At 33.2% G+C, this 20,277-nt stretch overlaps 1 protein-coding gene across 3 annotated transcripts in view; it reads left to right on the top strand.

Moving 5' to 3' along the window:
• Positions 1-20,277, top strand: part of TMEM65 (transmembrane protein 65) — a 65,061-nt gene that overhangs the window by 26,774 nt on the left and 18,010 nt on the right. For 2 of the 3 annotated variants that reach the window (XM_032416078.1, XM_032416077.1), the window contains 3 exons: positions 15,544-15,639; positions 17,091-17,135; positions 19,769-19,836. In XM_032416078.1, coding sequence (XP_032271969.1) covers positions 15,544-15,639; positions 17,091-17,135; positions 19,769-19,836 — 209 coding nt within the window. The remainder of the gene's footprint in view (positions 1-15,543; positions 15,640-17,090; positions 17,136-19,768; positions 19,837-20,277) is intronic. The other variant, XM_032416079.1, reaches the window with a different exon arrangement.

Raw genomic sequence — 20,277 nt, 5'->3', positions numbered from 1 at the left:
TCAGAATTTTTGGGGTGCCTGAGGGAGAAGAAAGGGCCAGAAGGTATATTTGAGTAAAATCATAGCTGAGAACGTCCCTAATCTGGAGAAGGAAACAGGCATTCATGTCCAAGAGGTAGAGAGGACCCCTCCTAAAATCAATAAAAATAGATCAACACCCCAACACATAATAGTGAAGCTTGCAAATTTCAGAGGTAAAGAGAAAATCCTGAAAGCAGTTCAAGACAAGAGGTTCCTAACCTACAGGGGTAGAAACATTAGACTGGCATCAGACCTATCCACAGAGATCTGGCAGGCCAGAAAGGTCTGGCATGATACATTCAGTGTACTAAAAGAAAAACATGCAACCAAGAAAACTTTATCCAGCAAGGCTGTCATTCAGAATGAAAGGAGCAGTAAAAAGTTTCCAGAACATATAGAAATTGAAAGAATATGTGACCACCAAGCCAGCCCTGCAAGAACTATTAAGGGGGATCCTGTAAGTGAAGACAGAGCCCAAGAGTAACATAGACCAGAAAGAAACAGAGACAGTCTACAGAAACAGGGACTTTACAGGTAATACAATGAGACTAAATTCATATCTTTCAATAGTTACTCTGAATGTAAGTAGGCTAAATGCTCCAGTCAAAAGACACAGAGTATCAGATTGGATAAAAGACCCATCCATATGCTGTCTACAGGAGACTCATTTTAGACCTAAAGACACTTCCAGATTGAAAGTGAGGAGGTGGAGAACCATTTATTATGCTAATGGACCTCAAAAGAAAGTTGGGGTAGCAATCCCCATATTAGACAAATTAGATTTTAAACCAAAGACTGTAGTAAGAGATGAAGAGGAGCACTATATCATACTTAAAGGGTCTACTCAATAAGAAGATCTAACAACTATAAATACTTATGCTTCTAATTTGGGAGCAGCCAATTATAACCAATTAATAACCAAATTAAAGAAACACATTCATAATAATACAATAATAGTAGGGGACTTCAACACCCCACTCGTAGCAATGGACAGATCATCTAAGCAGATCAACAAGGAAACAGGAGCTTTGAATGACACACTAGACCAGTTGGACTTCACAGGTATGTACAGAGCATTCCATCCTAAAGCAACAGAATATACATTCTTCTCAAGTGCACATGGAACTTTCTCCAGAATAAATCACATACTGGGTCACAAATCAGGTCTCAACCAGGACCAAAAGATTGGGATTATTCCCTGCATATTTTCAGACCATAATGCTTTGAAACTTGAACTCAGTCACAGGAGGAAATTTGGAAGGAACTCAAACTCTTGGAGGTTAAAGAGCATCCTACTAAAGAATGAATAGGTCAACCAGGAAATAAAGAATTTTTTAAAAATCATGGAAACTAGTGAAAATGAAAACACAACTGTTCAAAACCTTTGGGATACAGCAAAGGTGGTCCTAAGAGGGAAATACATTGCAATACAAGCCTCTCTCAAAAAATTACAAAAATATCAAATACACAAGGTAACCTTATACCTAGGACCTGGAGCTGGAGACAGAACAGAAAATTAAACCTAAACCAAGCAGGAGAAGTGAAATAATGAAGATCAGAGCAGAAATCAATGAAATAGAAACCAGAAGAACGGTAGAACAGATCAACGAAACTAGAAGCTGGTTTTTTGAAAGAATTAATATGATTGATAAACCCCTAGCTAGACTTATCAAAAAGAAAAAAGAAAGGACCCAAATTAATAAAATCATGAATGAAACAGGAGAGATCATGACCAACACCAAGGAAATACAGACAATTTTAAGAACATATTATGAGCAACTATATGCCAACAAACTAGGCAGTCTGGAAGAAATGGATGCATTCCTGGAAATTAACAAACTACCAAAACTGAAACAGGAAGAAATAGAAAATCTGAACAGACCCATAACCAGCAAGGAAATTGAAGCAGTAATAAAAAACCTCCCCCAAAACAAGAGTTCAGGGCCAGGTGGCTTCCCAGGGGAATTCTACCAAACATTTAAAGAAGAAATAATAGCTATTCTACTGAAGCTGTTTCAGAAAATAGAAATGGAAGAAAAACTTCCAAACTTGTTCAATGAGGCCAGCATTACCTTGATCCCAAAACCAGACGAAGACCCCACCAAAAAGGAGAACTACAGACCAATATCTTTGATGAACATGGATGCCAAAATACTCACCAAGATACTAGCCAGTAGGACCCAACAATACATTAAAAGGATTATTCACCATGACCAAGTGCGATTTATTCCTGGGCTGCAAGGTTGGTTCAACATCTGCAAATCAATCAACGTGATACATCACATTAAGAAAAGAAAGGACAAGAACCATACGATCCTCTCAATAGATGCAGAAAAAGCATTTGACAAACTACAGCATCCTTTCTTGATTAAAACTCTCTGTAGTGTAGGGATAGAGGGAACATACCTCAATATCATAAAAGCCATCTACGAAAAGCCCACAGTGAATATCTTTCTCAATGGGGAAAAACTGAGAGCTTTTCCCCTAAGGTTAGGAACATGACAGGGATGCCCACTCTCAGCACTCTTGTTCAACATACTACTAGAAGTCCTAGCCTCAGCAATCAGACAACAAAAAGAAATAAAAGGCATTCAAATTGGCAAAGAAGAAGTCAAAGTCTCACTTCACAGATGACATGATACTTTATGTGGAAAACCAAAAGACTCCACCCCAAAATTGCTAGAACTCATACAGCAATTCAGCAACGTGGCAGGATATATAAAATCAATGGACAGAAATCAGTTGCACTTCTATATACTAATAATGAGACAGAAGAAAGAGAAATTAAGGAATCGATCCCATTTATAATTGCACCAAAAACCATAAGATACCTGGGAGAAAAGCTAACCAAAGAGGTAAAGGACCTGTACCTTTAAAACTAAGAACACATATGAAAGAAATTGAGGAAGACACAAAGAAATGGAAAAATATTCCATGCTCATGGATTGGAAGAATAAATATTGTTAAAATGTCAACGCTACCCAGAGCAATCTACACATTCAGTGCAAACCCTATCAAAACACCATCAACTTTTTTCACAAAGCAGAAACAAACAATCCTAAAATTTGTATGGAACCAGAAAAGCCCCCAAATAGCCAGAGGAATGTTGAAAAAGAAAACCAAAGCTGGTGGCATCACAATGCCAGACTTCAAACTATATTACAAAGCTGTAATCGTCAAGAGAGTATGGTACTGGCACAAAAACAGACACACAGATCAATCGAACAGAATAGAGAACCCAGAAATGCACCATTAACTCTATGGTCAACTTATCTTTGACAGAGCAGGAAAGAATATCCAATCGAAAAAGACAATCTCTTCAATAAATCGTGCTGGGAAAATTGGACAGCCGCATGTAGAGGAATGTAACTGGACCATTTTCTTGCACCATACACTAAAATAAATTCAAAATGAATGAAAGACCTTAATGTGAGACAGGAATCCATCAAAATCCTAGAGGAGAACACAGACAGCAACCTCTTTGACCTCAGCTGCAGCAGCTTCTTGCTAGACACGTCTCCAAGGCAAGGGAAACAAAAGCAAAAATGAACTATTGGGACTTCGCCAAGATAAAAAGCTTCTGCACAGCAAAGGAAACAGTCAACAAAACCAAAAGGTAACCTATGGAATGGGAGAAGATATTTGCAAATGACGTATCAGATAAAGGGCTAGTGTCCACGATCTATAAAGAACTTATCAAACTCAACACCCAGAAAACAAAGAATCCAGTCAAGAAATGGGCAGAAGACATGAACAGACATTTCTCCAAATAAGACATACAAATAGCCAACAGACAAATGAAAAAATGCTCCACATCCCTTGGCATCAGGGAAATACAAAGCAAAACCACAATGAGATACCTCCTTACACCAGTTAAAATGGCAAAAATTAACAAGACAGGAAACACCAAATGTTGGCAAGGATGCAGAGAAAGGGGAACCCTCTTACACTGTTGGTGGGAATGCAAGCTGGTACAGCCACTCTGGAAAACAGTATGGAGGTTCCTCAAGAAGCTAAAAATAGAGCTACCCTACCACCCAGCAATTGCACTACTCAGTATTGACCCCAAAGATACATGCACCCCAATGTTCATAGCAACAATGTCCACAATAGCCAAACTGTGGAGAGCCGAGATGTCCATCGACAGTTGAATGGATTGAGAAGATGTGGTTTATATATACAATGGAATATTACCCAGCCATCAGAAAGGATAAATACTTACTATTTACATTGATGTGGATGGAACTGGAGGGTATTATGCTGAGCGAAATAAGTCAAATGGAGAAAGGCAATTATATGGTTTCACTCATATAGTGGAATATAAGAAACAGTGCAGAGGATCATAGTGTAAGGGAGGGAAAACTGAATGGGAAGTCATCAGAGAGGGAGATAAACCATGAGAGACTTTTAACTATAGACAGCAACAAACTTAGGGTTGCTGAAAGGGAGGTGGTGGGAATGGGGTAATTGGGTGATGGGCATTAAGGAGGGCACGTGATGTGATGAGCCCTGGGTGTTATACACAAATAACAAATAGAACACTACATCTGAAACTAATGATGTACTATACATTGGCTAATTCAATTTATTTTTTTATTTTATTTTTTTTAAGATTTTATTTATTTATTTGAGAGAGAGCGAATGAGAGGGAGAGCACGAGATGGGGGAGGGTCGGAGGGAGAAGCAGACTCCCTGCTGAGCAGGGAGCCCGATGCGGGACTCAATCCTGGAGTCCCAGGATCATGACCTGAGCCGAAGGCAGTCACTTAACCAACTGAGCCACCCAGGTGTCCTGGGTAATTCAATTTAAATAAAAAATGAAAAATTAAAGAAAAACCTCTATGAAATGACAGATAAAAGAGAAATAAATAATTGTACAGCCAGAGTTAAACAATTAACAAGTTACTACATTAATTAGGTAATAAATGTGATGATTAATTGGGTACTGTTACCTTCCTCATCATTACTGCTGGCCAACTCCTGTCCTTAGCTGTTATGTGACTGGCCTGCCCAACCCAGGAATGGCTTAGTTGCCCTGAAGTTAACTAGATACCAGTCTAGGTTGCAGTGAAGCCCCAGGTCCCATGTTATGTTCCCCAGAGGTTAATGAGGTAATAGTATTATATGATCCATGTAGAAATCCAGGTAGAAGTTTCTTTTCTACATAATGTGCATGTTGCAGTACACTTAAATGCTAAATAAAATTACAAAATCACATTCAAATGCTTTTTCTTTTTCTTTTTTTCTTTCTTTTTCTTTGAGGTGGGGGGGTATTAGCTAAGGCATGCATTTTTTAAAAACAATTATTAAAAAGGACTTTTACAATCATAGTTTTTATTCTAAAAGACTTGTTAACTGAAATTTAGTAAGTTAAATATTTAAGTTCCTTGCTATTTCTAAAGAGTGCTTTCACTTTTCAAATTTGAGTTTTTATAAGTGTATAACTTAGTCATATTAATTTGTTTCTTTTAAAAATATTGCTTTGTAGCTTTTTTTTTTTTTTTTTTTTTTCTTTTTTTGTTAAAAAAAAAACTTTTTTTTCTTTTTCCTGTTTGGTGCATGTTTGATTATTTAATATGATTTGTTTAAATTATTTTGTATATGGCATTGTTTGCATTTAAGTTTGTATTCTTTAATGTGTTATATATTTATTGTAAATTTCACCTTACCCTTCAGGACTTTTAAACAGTTATTCATAATGTTCATAAATTGGGTAACTAAGATCTATAGTCTCCAAATTGTTGCTTAAACACAGTAGTTTCATCTCTTTTCTTATCATAAATCTCTTATTAGGCCAAAGTGTAATTTGTGTTTCCAAGTCTACTTTCTGTACTTCCTTAGAGAAGATGCTGGGTAGGGCCTGCAGCAAATAGCAGGTGGTCAAAAGATCAGAAACTGGATAATTGGACACTTATAGTATTATTTGTAATTAAAGGAATAATGTGTGCATTAAACTGTTCCTTTTCTGTCATCTCAGAGTGCAATTGCTTTGGTACTTTTCTTATTAAGTACATTATAAATGATTTTAAATTGTTCCCTTGATTTTTGATCTTACATTGATGTTTATGTCCATGGTAACAGACTAAAATAAGTTACCATATTTAGAATTATCATTGCCTTGAAAGCGTGATAGAAAACAAGATTCCTCTTTTTGTTTTTCGGATTTTCTTTTTTTTTTCAAGTTTGGATTTATACTTTGTAAAATATGGTTAAGTTTAATGATGGAATGTTTATGAACATGAGAAATTATGGTTTCTATTAAATATAATGGAATTCATTCTATATGTCAAGGGGCCTAGTTTTGTTTTCCAGCATCACCATTACAAACATCTATTATAATTTTATAATAGAGACTAAAATGTAGAAACTATAGGTGTTCTACTTACATTTCTTCAACCAGAATGTTTTGATTTTCAATTTAAGATGTACCTCTAAGTAGAATAACTTATTTAAAAAAGAAATATGGGGCTCCTGGGTGGCTCTGTCAGTTAGGCAGCCGACTCTTGGTTTCCACTCAGTGCATGATCTCAGGGTCCTGGGATTGAGCCCCATGTTGGCCTCCACGCTCAGCAGGGAGTCCACTTGAGGATTCTCTCTCTCCCTCTCCTTCTTGCTCTTTCTCTCTAAAATAAAAGATCTTTTAAAATAAATAAATAAAAAAGAAATACACCAGGCATACCTTATCCTAAGAAGTATTCTAGAAATGCTTATTAATATTAGTCTGAAGGTTTTTTTTTTTTTGTAAAAGAGTTATTTTTAAAAGGAAATATAATTAAGGGGAGATATACTTGTAAATCATATAATAAACTTCTCAGACCTGTCCTACCTAATTGTTTTATTAGAATATTTTACCAATTAAAATAACTTGACAATTGATTAGGGCTTAGAAATTTCTTTCAAGGATTTGTTTTAATGACACTTAACCTACATTCTAAAAACATGAAAATATTTTTAGTAGAGTGTTAACATTGAAAAAATAAAAATGCAGCAAGATGGGAATAGTTTGGCATATTCTTTCTGAGGGAAATTTTGCAGAATTTTAAAAATCCTTAAATCCCTTCCTCCCTCCTTCCTCCTTTCCTTCCTTCGTTCCTCCTTTCCTTCCTTCCTTCCTTCCTTCCTTCCTTCCTTCCTTCCTTCCTTCCTTCCTTCCTTCCTTCCTTTCGACCTAATATTGCCACTTAGGAATCTACTCTAAGGAACTTTCAGAGGAACATAAAAAGATTTAGGTGCAAATTTATATTAGTGTTCTTTGTAAAAGTGAAAAAGAATAAAGAATAAGTATCTAGTAATAGAGGATTAGTTAAACTATTGTACATCATACGATGAAAAAAAATGTCACCAGTAAAATCATTACCTTAAAAAATTTGATGAGGGAAAATATTCACCAGATAATGCCTTATGAAAATGGCAGAATACCATTTTATGTATACATCTCTGTAGAAAAAAGATTGAAGGATTATACATCAAAATGTTTCTTTTTTTTTTTAAAGATATTATTTATTTATTTGAGAGAGAGAGAGAAAGAAAGAGAGCATGAGAGGGGGGAGGGTCAGAGGGAGAAGCAGACTTCCCGCCAAGCAGGGAGCCCGATTTGGGACTCGATCCTGGGACTCCAGGATCATGACCTGAGCTGAAGGCAGTCGCTTAACCAACTGAGCCACCCAGGCGCCCTAAAATGTTTATTTCTGAAAAGTTATAGGTAGTTTAATTTTCTTTTTTTTGTTCTTCTGAATCTAACTTTCCACAGTAAGTATGTATGGTCTTCATAGTTGAAAAGTAGAACTTTTTCGTTTAGATAAGCCAAAAGAATTTAGTATTTTTAATGTTATTTTCTAATTTTGCTTAAAAATTCTTTTTTTAAATTTTATTTTATTATGTTAGTCACCATACATTACATCATTAGTTTTTGATGTAGTGTTCCATGATTCATTGTTTGCGTATAACACCCAGTGCTCCGTGCAATACGTGCTCTCCTTAATACCCATCACCGGGCTAACCCAACCCCCCAACTCTTCCCCTCTAAAACCCTCAGTTTGGGGGCGCCTGGGTGGCTCAGTTGGTTAAGCGACTGCCTTCGGCTCAGGTCATGATCCTGGAGTCCCTGGATCGAGTCCCGCATCGGGCTCCCTGCTCGGCAGGGAGCCCGCTTCTCCCTCTGACCCTCCCCCCTCTCGTGTGCTCTCTCTCTCTCTCTCTCTCTCCCTCATTCTGTCTCAACTAAATAAATAAAATCTTAAAATAAAATAAAATAAAATAAAACCCTCAGTTTGTTTCTCAGAGTCCATAGTCTCTCATGGTTCGTCTCCTCCTCCAATTTCCCCCCTTTCATTTTTCTCTTCCTACTATCTTCTTTTTTTTTTTTTTTTAACGTATAATGTATTATTTGTTTCAGAGGTACAGGTCTGTGATTCATCAGTCTTTTTTTTTTTTTTTTTAAGATTTTATTTATTTATTTATTTGACAGCGAGACCCAGCGAGAGAGGGAACACAAGCAGGGGGAGTGGGAGAGGGAAAAGCAGGCTTCCCGTGGAGCAGGGAGCTCGGCTCGGGGCTCGATCTCAGGACGCTGGCATCATGATTTGAGCCAAAGGCAGACGCTTAACGACTGAGCCACCCAGGTGCCCCTGTGATTCATCAGTCTTACACAATTCACAGTGCTCACCATAGCGCATACCTCCCCAATGTCCATCACCTAGCCACCCCATCCCTCCTTGCTTAAAAATTCTTAAGTTAAAAAAAACAAACTCGGGGTGCCTGGGTGGCTCAGTTTTTAAGCGTCTGCCTTCGGCTCAGGTCACGATCCCAGAGTCCTGGGATCGAGCCCCGTGCCGGGCTCCCTGCTCAGCAGGAAGCCTGCTTCTCTCTCTCCCTCTGCTTGTACTCTCTCTCTCTCTCGGTCAAATAAATAAATAAAATCTTAAAAAAAAAAACCCTCAATATCCTCATCTTTTTAATATATGTAAATATGAATAAATGTTTATGTGTAAATTATGTGTATATATACATAAGGCATCTATGTATATATATAAATATGGCTTGTTTAAGATGTTTACAGTAAATTCCTATTAAAGTAATCAATTTTGACTGAAAAGCGCAACCAAAGGCACAAGGCATTGTATGTCTAGGTTGCAGACAGTCATTCTATTTCCAGAGGTTCTATTCTAAAACTTGCATGTTGATATTCCTGAAAAGCACAATTTAAAAGAATTTTCTACTTTATTCTAAGTATTAATATAAACGGTAAATTTTAGTATACTTGTGGCACTGATAAAAATATTTGAATACATAAGTTACATTTTAGTTATGAAGTATTCTAAGATATTTTGGTAAAACCTAGTAAGAATTTTCTAGGATTAAAGCAAATGTGAGCTTTAAAACGGTAATAGTTGTTCTTCTATGGTTAGAGGTCATCTGTCATTGCAGTAATATAGGCTTGATTGTAGGATTACTGTCCCAAATACATATTCTAGGAAAAGCTTCTCCTGAATCTTACCAATAAGAAATTTTTGGTTACCTTCCAACACAGGAAAAAGACAAAATACTTAACTGGAAATTAGTTTATTAGAGCCTATAATTAGCCAATTTTATCTACTAGATGCCATTTTAGGTTTAAAAAAAAGGCAATGATAAATGATTGGTCAGGAATTTATTTTGAAACAAATTTTGAGAACATGGCCTAGGCAGGATACAGAAATCTTTAGACCTATGTCATACAGCAAAACCACTCTGGCACAACTGAGATGCTTTCTATTCATCTGTTCTTCTCATAGTGCTTAACATTGTGCTATGTATTATGAGTATCTGTGTGCACAATGGAGTCTGCTAAAGATACCAAGTTTAGACCATTAGATGGCTGATCAAAGAATCACAGTAGAGGGACTGAAAAAAACCCATGTCCTAGCAACTCATTTGCCCAGATCTAGGGAGTCCCTTTGTTGTGTGTTCTTCTCTGAGGCTCCCTTTAAAATAATCTCCCTTCCTCCCTCTCTTTTTAAAAATATGTCTGCACTTGAAATCTCTCATTTCTCCCTTTGCTGTTCTCTTCCTAACCCAACATTCCTCTTTCTTTAAGTGAATACAGTGAATACAACTTAAATATTTATATTTATATTTATGTAACAAGAAATAAAAAGCAGCTAGATTAAATACTTGTTTATTCCTGAAATAGAAAAAAACCCTTGTGTTTTCTTTTGACTCTCTTCTGATTTATGTGACAGTGCCCTCATTTTTATATTTCCTAAAAAGATAATAATTGAGCGTTAAAATGATGATTGTGATGCATTTTAATATTCTAATTCATCAAAGAAATATTCATTTTAAAAAATTTTAATATTAGGTAGTAACAGTATTTTACAAGCTACAACAGGTCTCTGGTTGCTTCAGTTAATTAGAAAACTAACTGAATACTTCATGCTTTGTACAGTCTAAAAAGTTAGTTTCATTTAATTAAAAAAAGTAAAATTGCTTTATATGTTTTAAATTGTTTTCTGGAATCTTCCTGGTTTACTGAAGCAAAACAAAATGTTGAAAGTGTTGAAAAATCTTATATTTAAACATACAAGGTGTTTTTCTTATGTTTTCAAGATTTGTAATGAATATCTAGGATATTTTTGTATTAGAAAAAGATTTGTTTATGTATTGTAATAATTGAATGTATTTAAATTCTCAAGGATGAATTGGAGGAAGAGATAGTTCCATTTCAAATAATTTTCATTTTGATTTGATAACAGTATAAATTAGCAGTTTGCAACAACTGTCTTCTCTTATTTACCCTCCCTCAGGCACACTTTTAAATGTGAATTCAAAAGGAAAAAAATCCTATAAGTAAATATTATCTCATAAATGCTTGCTGGTAATTTTCCTAACCTGTGTTTCTTTTTCTTTTTTTTTTTTTTTAAGGGAGGGGAGGAGCAGAGGGAGAGGGAGAGAGACAATCTCAAGCCCCAAATTCAGGGCTTGATCTCAAAACCCTGAGATCATAACTTGAGCTGAAATAAAGAGATGTTTAATGATTGAGCCACCCAGGCACCCTCTAACCTGTGTATTTCTAAACATGGGACTCTACTAAGAGCAACTTCTCCCTCAAACAATGAGAAATATTTAAGAAAGGAAAAAATGTAAGGAAGTCTGGATGTTATTTTTTGCCACTGTTATGGATAAACACTTACACCTGGGGAAAGCAGAACACTTATCATTCAGTTAAGGATTTTTGTGTCTGTGTTCCTGAGGGATATTGGTGTGCAGTTTTTCTTTTTTGTCATTTCTTGGTTAGGTTTTATTTTTAGAATTATTCTGGCTTCATAAAACAAGTTGGGAAGTATTTCTTTATCTTCTATTTTTTTAAAGGGTTTGTGAGTTTGTGTAAGATTGGTGTTTTTTTTCTTTAAGATTTTGATAAAATTCAGCAATGAAACCATCTGGGCCTAGAGGATTTTTGTGTTTATGTTACGCAAAAATGTTTGATGACAAATTCAATTTTATTAATGGATAGAGCTATTCAGATTTTTTGTTTTTTTTACATCAGTTTTGGTAAATTGTATTTTTTAAACCATTTGCCCATTTCATCAAAGTTGTTGAATTTGTTGGCATAAAGCTATTCATAATACTCTTTTTAATTCCTGTAGGATCTGTAGTGATGTCCCCTTTCATTCCTGATATTAGTAATTTGTGTTTTCTCTTTCTTGATCAGTGTACTTAGAGGTTTATTAATTTTGTTGATCTTTTCAAAGAACCAACTTTTGCCTTTGCCTATTTCCTTTATTGTTTTCTATTAATTATTTTCAGCTCTTTTATTTCCTTCTTTTTATTTCCTTACTCTTGATTTAACTTGCTCTTTTTTTCATAGCTTCTTAAGTTAGAACCATAGGCCGTTTATCTTAGATGATTCTTCTTTTTAATGGAAGTACTTCAAACTTCCCTTCAAGCATTCATTTAGCTGCATACCATAAATTTTGGTATGTTGTATTTTCACTCATATTCAGTTTGAAGTATTTTCTAATTTCCCTTTTGATTTCTTCTTTGGCCCATGTATTTAGAAGATGTTATTTAATTTTCAGTTTTTTTTCTAGATATCTTATTGTTATCGATTCCATTTTGGTCAGAGAACATATTCTTTATTATTTTAATCATAAATTTATTAACATGTTTTGTGGATCAGCTTATGGTCTATCTTGATGAATGTACCATCTCCACTTGAAAAGAATATGTATAATATAGTTGTATATTATAGTTGTTGGGTATCATTTAAATATTAAGTATGGACCAGGATAATTGGTAGTGTTGTTCAAATAATCTATATCTTACTGATATTTTTGCCTAGTTTTCTGTCAATTGCTGAGAAAGAGGCTTTTATATCTCGGAGTATGATTGTAGAATTTATTTTGCCCTTTAATTCTGTCAGATTTTGCATCACACATTTTGAAGCTGTGTTATTAGGCGTAATCAAATTGTTATTATGCCTTTTGATGAATTAACTCTTTTATCATTCTGAAATGTCCCTGGTTCTGGCCATATTCTTTAAGTCTACTTTATATGATAATATAGCCACTCCAGCTTTTATAAGTCTAGTGTTTAGTATATCTTTTACCATCCATTTATTTTCAATCTACTAAAGTGTAATTCTTATGGATATCTTATAGTTGGGTCTTGCTTTTTTATGTTTTGACAATCTCTGCCATTTATTTGGAGTGTTTAGTCCATTAACATTGAATGTAATTATTGATGTGGTAGGATATAGGTTTGTTATTATACTATTTGCTGTTTGTCCCTCTGTTCTCATTTCCTGCATTGTTTTGCCTTAATTTAATATTTTTAAAAAATTCCCTTCAAATTATTTACTAGCTTTTTAGCTGTATCCTCATTGCATTTTGTCTGTATGTGTGATTGCTCCAGGCATTACAAATATGCATTCTTACTTCTTCATAGACTACTTAGAGCTAATATTGTATCACGTAATAGACATTGTAGAAATATTACAACCAAATTACCAAATTGGTCCATTTGTAACCTCCTTCATCCTTTATGCTTTGATGTTATATGAATTACATCTACATATCTTATAAACTCCATAAGACAGAGTTAAAATTTTTTTCTTTTAGACAGGTCTACGTAGATTAAATTACTAGGGAAAAAGTAGTTTTTTATATTTACCCAATATTTACCATTTCTGATACTCTTCATTCTTTCCTGAAGATCCCTCTGCCCAACTGGTATTTCCCTTCAGTCTAAAGAACTTGCTTTCACATTTCCTATATTGCAGGTTGGCTGGCAACATATTTTCATAGTTTTAGTTTATCTAAGATACAGTTTGCTTTCATTCTTGAAGGATATAATCTTTCTGGATATAGAATACTGCATTGACAGCTTTTTTTCCTTCTTGAAGTATATATAAATCATTGTTTTCCTTTAACGTGTCATTTTTTTGTGACTGCTTTCAAGATTCCTTTTTCTTTATCATTGATTTTCTTTATCCTTATTCTACCAGGGGTTCCCTGAACTTTCTTGAATCTTTTGAAATTTTGTCTTCCACCAAATTTGGGAAATTATTAGGCATTATTTACTTAAATATTTTTTGGTCTTTTCTTTCTTCTCCCTTTTTGGAACTCCAGTTATACGTGTATTGACTTTTTGATATTTAGCCACAAGTCTGTGAGACTGATTCATTATTTCTCAATCCTTTTATTTTCTGTTCTTCAGATTGGGTTATTTTTATTGATCTATCATCATATTCACTCTTTGTTCTATAACCTCCATTTTGCTTTTAAGCCTATCCAATTAATTTAAAAATTTCAGATAATACATTTTTCAGTTCTAGGACTAGAGTTTGGTTCTTTTTTATAGTTTCTATTTGACTATGTTTTCATTTATATTTTTGAATATATTTTTAATTGATACTTTAAAGTCCTTGTCTGCTACTTATAACATTTGAATCACTTCAAAATTGATCTCTGTCTATTGTTTTTTCTCCTGAAAATGGGTCATGTTTTCCTGTTTCTTTGTGAAATAATTTTGGATTATATCTTAATCACTGCTGCAATTACCATGTTGTAGAGACTCTGAGTTGTGTTTTATTCTTCTAAAAAATTTCAGTTTTTCTTTACTTGTTTTAGCAGGCAGTTGATGGTTAGGCTCATACTGCAAACTCTGTTTCTTGGTGTGTAGCTCAAATCTTCAGTTATTTTACCCTTAGCTAGCATTTTTTTTTTTTTTAACTGCAAATGTGTAGTTCACAGGTCAGCCATACATTTGAACTGACTGTATATACTGGATTTAGGCTCCTCCTTTCTGACTCTATCCTTTCCAGGACTCCCCTTTCACTTTCCAGTGGCTTTGGTTACCTTGCACCCTATCCACTGCTTCTTCAGGCCAGAAAGACTGAAGATTTTTTGTTTGAGTTTTAGTTGGGTTGAGGCTGCCCTCGGGCCAAAAGCTGCAATAAACAGGTAACTCACTTAGTTCCATTCCTTTTTCTAAGTGTTGATTCCTTTCCAGAATCAACCTGTTTTTGGTCATTTTCTAGTGCATTTTGGTAGTTATTTATTTATATATGTTTGTGTATAGTGTGTATTTATTCTATGCAGGAGAATTGGTGTTGTAGGAGGTTACTAATAAGCCAATCGTAGAAATAGAACCAGATTTTTTTTAAGCTAAAATCATTGGAAAATATGGTATGGTGAAGTACAATCTTAATGGTTTTCTTATTTTTTAAAGATATTCAGAAAAAGAAGAAAGCATGATGTATATCAGACACACACATACACACACAGAAACTGAAAGAACTAGTTTTTCTAACTCCAAAGTCTTCTTAATGAAATATTAGATTAGAGTACATTTCCAGTGTAAGTACAGATAGTTTACAATATGTCAAAAGAAAATTTTGTATAGATTTTTAAAACCTGTATAGATTGCATGGGCTTATTTCCAAGATGGAGTTCTGTTTTATATTGTACATCCAATGTTTTTCACTTCTGATATATATATAGTTTTGATTCAGTTAACATAGTAAAGAAGGTAATTTACAATGTCAAAGTCCTCAAAATGATCAATTTATGATTTAAAAAAATTTTGATGGATAATTTCCAGTATAATTTCCACTTTCTAGGAAATGTTCCTTTCATGTTTCCTCTTGCTACTCAATAGGCTCTTTGTAAAGTAGGAGGCAGAATCTCTGCTTTGATTTTACTTTATTCTCTGTGCCAGTGGTTTTCCTCCCTACTCTATTCTCCTTTATATTTCTTTCTCTTTCTCAGTCTTTAAAAATTTTATTTTTTCATTACTTTTAATTTTTTAATCCTTATGGGTAATAGGAAAGGAAGATTAGGAATATTGATTATATTATTTGGTGGTTTTCTCTTTACTGCACCTTATACATTTGCCTACCTCCTATCCTTTCTTCTTAGGAGTTGTAAAATATTTTAAGTATTTTGCTCAGTATGAATATGTAGGGAATTTGACGAAGTAAAAGCAAGGACTCTGTATATTCTCATTCTATTGGGAAAGTCCTGCTTGTTGAATTTTTAGGTATTTCAAGATGTTCCAGTCAACTGACAAGGACTTCTCCTCACAGTGTCAGAACTGTAGTGATGATGAGAGTAATGCAACTAGCAAATAGTTCTGGTATGTAACCACTTTTGCATGTTTACTTCACCAGAAAACTCTGTGGAGTACAGCGGTATCCTATATTTCTTGTTAACATTTGGAAAACCATTTGCATGCTTTCAAAATAGATTTTGAGGTAATGGTGTTAGTCAATAAATAGAAAATATGTTTTAATCAGATGTGAAATTCTGCAAAGATTAGTATATCTTCATTTCATAACTCCTCTAAAAAAAGGGAAAACAAAATTTAAACTTGCATTCTTAGAACTTTCTGAATAATATGATAATTGACTAAACTCAAGGTTTTAGTGTACTTGTTGCAGAACCATTTTGGTACTATATGTGTTTTTAGTAAAATACCATTCACAAATATGGACGATACTTCTTTTTTATATAGCTTATCAGTGGAAATTTATTTGCTTTTTACTTTTCTAAAACCAAATTCTTTAGTTCTTATGTTGTTGTAGATTATAAATAAATATTTTAGAAAATATATATCCAGTTTATAATGTATTTCCTTGGACAGTCCAGTTATACTAAATCTTTAGAACAGTGTGATTTGTGGTGTGGGTTCTTCTCCATAGACTGTCAGTTAATTCTTTTGGACTGGATGAGGATAAAGAAAGTATGTTCTCTGCCATTTTACCATAGCTTATTCTTGTACTTATACAAATGGTGAGATGGTTATTGTTATGAAATTAGGTACATTGCTTATTTATAATAATTGTTAATTTTTAGATTTAATGATGGCACTTAAAGATACTTACTTTGATTTATACTTGGGAAAACTTTGTGTGTTTATTATGCTATATATTATAAGTAGTTTATTGTTACTTAGGATTTTGAATAGCACCCTACTTTTTTGGGTCATTTTATTGTGTAGAATATTCTATATTATCCAATAGTATATAGGTTTCAAAACTCAAAATATTCAGTATATTATCAAGGGAGATTAAGGAACAGAACACAATCCAGTGAAGTCATTGTTGTAATACTTTGCTTTAAAAATGTTATTTTCTGTTTTTTAAAGGATATCTACGTCTATTTGAATATTCTTTTTTCTACTATCAATGTTTGTTTGTATATATAATTCTTAAGTCATTTATCACTGCATCTTAAAGAAGCTATATTTCAAAGGGTTTTTTTTCTGTAATTAATGTAAACAGGTTCATTATATAGATGCAAGGATTTTAAAAACACAAAAATGAACAACTAATGATTACCCAAGGTCATAAGTTCCATGGTAGACTTGTAACTAAAGTTCAGTTTTGTTTTCTAGCCTTGTAATTTAATCCATACCAAGTATTATTTTCTGTATGGATAACTTTGGTCCATTAACCTACAAAAATTTATGAATAAACTTTGATATTCTCACACTTTGTAAATCTGCTGGTATTTTCTTTATTGTAATAAAAAAGAAATCATGCTATAGTAACTAATTCTTGACCTAAACCCTTTTTTCCCCTTTAGAAAAGTTGGAAGCTCTACCACCCACCCCAGGACAGCTGAGATATGGTAATGGTTCTATAATTGTTAAATATCTGTGCATCTATCTTTTAGATATAAAATAACTGTATCATTTACTGTTAATATAGATGAGTCAGTAAATTTAATTTTTCCAGATAGAGTGGGTTATCTAATTTATCATGCCGAAACAAAAAGTTTATAAACTTGGTTTACAACATATTATAATATTATGGAATCAGTATCTAACATTGTTAAACTGTTGTTACCATCTAGAAATAAAATTATGCTTATGGTAAGGTTTTCTTAATTCCCAGAAAAAAGGATATGTTCACTTTAGTTTGGATTTAAGTTGGGTAATTTCAGAACTAGAAAGTCTGGGCTAGGTAGAACTGTTCTCTGGTGGAGGAAATACTTATACAGCTTGCTGTTTATGATGATGAAGAAAGCTAAGTTCATTTAAGACCACCAGGAAGAAGAAGCTTATAATGGTGCTGGTGTGCTTTCTTTACTCTGTTAAGATGGGAATAAATAGTCAAGGCTAACACTGGCATAATGTAAAACAGTTTGGGATCTTATTATAAAGACAGTAAAAGAAGAGAATGTTTTAACAGTACAGTGAATTCGAGTAGGTTGTAAGCGAAAGCTAAATAGTAGATGTGATTTGCTGTTTTAGAGTAGTATTTCCCAAAGGAAATTGAAGAAATCACAAATTAATAGGAGATCATTACATACTGGAGAGTAAACTTACTTGATTTTTTAAAACTTATTAACTAGCCAGTTCTTTTTTCTCTCAGAGGTAGAATATAATTTATATTAGAAATAAGTAACTTTTCCCAAATACCAAAACATTTAAGAATTCTTGAAGACTTTAATTCCCCTGGTAATTTTTCCTGATTCTCCTAGCCTAGATTCATGCAAATTCATGTCCATAGCACTGTATAATACTATTATCAGTTGGTTATATTGAAATTAACTGTTGATATGGTATGTTATCATACCCAAATTTCTTGAGGGTTGGTAACCAAGTCTTACTTATCTTTGTATCTCATGCATGGTGGAGTGTCCAGTACATGTTTATTTAACAATTTGAAAATTGTATTTTTTCCTTTGTGTTGACAATAAATTTTTACTTATATGATGCATTTATTTAGGTCTAAGCATAAAAACATGATATATTTTATACTTCAAAGTTGCTTATTATAAAATTTTGAATGTCTAGTAGTTAAGCAACTAGACTTAGGCAAAATCAAAGAACTAAGGCTAGACTCTTTAATTGAGAAATCCCATTTCATTAATGTGCTATTTGATTTTTACCATCTTTAATAACTTTTAAAATAATACCTTTTTAAAAATAATATTCTTTATAATTAAAAAGATGCTACTTTTTATCTTGAACATTCTTACTTGATAGCAAGAAGAAGTCTGAAATGATCTAGGATATATACACCCTTTTCCTGTGATCTTAGTCTTCCAATAGTGGTTTTGGGTAGAGTGTTTTTTTGTTTTGTTTTGTTTACTGTTTATTAGCCTTTCCTGGGTTGGTGCAGAACTCACTAGACTAATGTCAAATTTTTTTAACTTCTGGATTATATTTTAATTACACTTTCTATGGACTTAACTGCATTAAAAGGAAAAACACATACAACCAATTCGCTTAAGGTACTATTTTTTGGATATGTTATAAAATTCACAAGTTTGATGTTTATCTAAAAAAGTCATCTGTTGAATTGTTGTTGGCTATATCTTGGCAATTATATAGATGAATCAGAATAAAGTCTTTTAACTAGCCCAGCTTTTAATCTGTTTCACAGTCTGCCTTCAATTGTCTTAATATGGAATTCTCTTCCTTTCCAGGTTAGTGGTCCTCAACTTAATTAACTAATATTCATTGAGTATCTGGTATGCACTATGCATTCTGCAACGTGCTGAAGATCCAAATATGAAAAAAATGAGACTGAATGTATAAAATTTATATAGGTATTAGTTCTTCCTAGTTACACTTCTATTATGTCAGGTCATTCAGATTCTGTATTAGATAGATAAGGTAAAGTGTGCCTTTGTTAGGAAGAGGCCAAATTACGTTTTGATTTAAATCAAATAGTTTGTGAAAGCTTTCAGGGATTCTGATATTGTGAGGGGGGAAGAGACTGCATATAGATGGCTAATATAGATGAGATAATCACATTTTTCTCACATTTGTCCAAAAATTGTTTAGTGGGTAAAAGTGACCATATAGCTTCCCTGAAATTGATTCAGGGTATTTTTTATTATTTCTAATATGGATATTAATTTTATGATATCAGTCTTTAGGTATAAGAAACAGATGGATATCAATAGTAATTAAACAGGTAAAGCATGGTACTCATAATATGTATTTACTTACTTGTTCTGCCGTTAACTGTATGTACTTTTTATGTGTAGCTAGTAAGAAAACAACCCAGAAATCTAACACAGTTATTTTTACATGTTACATGTTTTTTAATTTTGTTTTGTTTCCCCAGTGTGGCTTCTAGGAAGTAGTTAAACTTATAGCAGGAGCAGAATCTTTTGGCTATGGGGAATGAAAAGCAAATTTCAAAGGTTGTCAGATCTATTTAGGAGTCTTTAATCATATGGTCTGTTTTCTCATTTAAAGTTAATAGAAAACCTAAAATATATTTTCTCTTTTTGATGTTTTTCAGTATTCATCCACAATGCGATACCTTTCATAGGGTTTGGCTTTTTGGATAATGCAATTATGATTGTTGCAGTAAGTTCTTTCTTTCACCCCTTCTATTTTGAGTTAATAAAGAAATTAATGTGGTCTAAATTTTCCTAATAATTTATATATCCTAGCTATAAAATTTTAGTTAACATCATAATGAACAAGGCTACTTTTTACTATATTTCATGTTAATTAAACTATCATTCAGTTTTAAGGCATTATATGTATTAATCATTAAGACTTTTGGTAAAGCATTGACAATTATAAACATATTTATTAGGTCTATATTATTCTGTTCTAGTTTCAACATTCTTATTAAAGGAAAAAGTATATAAAATTTTCTGATGTTCTTTAATTTTACTGACAGTTCTCATCACATATATGTTATTTGGTTAGTTCCTTGTTTAGTTTCTCCATGCAGAAATGTTTTAAAGGGTGTTTTGATGTAGTCTATCCATTTGACCCAAAGGTATTTTAAATTTTAGT

The sequence above is a fragment of the Phoca vitulina genome, unplaced genomic scaffold (genome assembly GCF_004348235.1).
Source record: "Phoca vitulina isolate PV1807 unplaced genomic scaffold, GSC_HSeal_1.0 scaffold18, whole genome shotgun sequence".
In the NCBI taxonomy this organism is placed as follows: Eukaryota; Metazoa; Chordata; class Mammalia; order Carnivora; family Phocidae; genus Phoca; species Phoca vitulina.
Note: the sequence above shows the minus strand (reverse complement) of the source record. Positions and strands in the feature narration are given on the sequence as shown.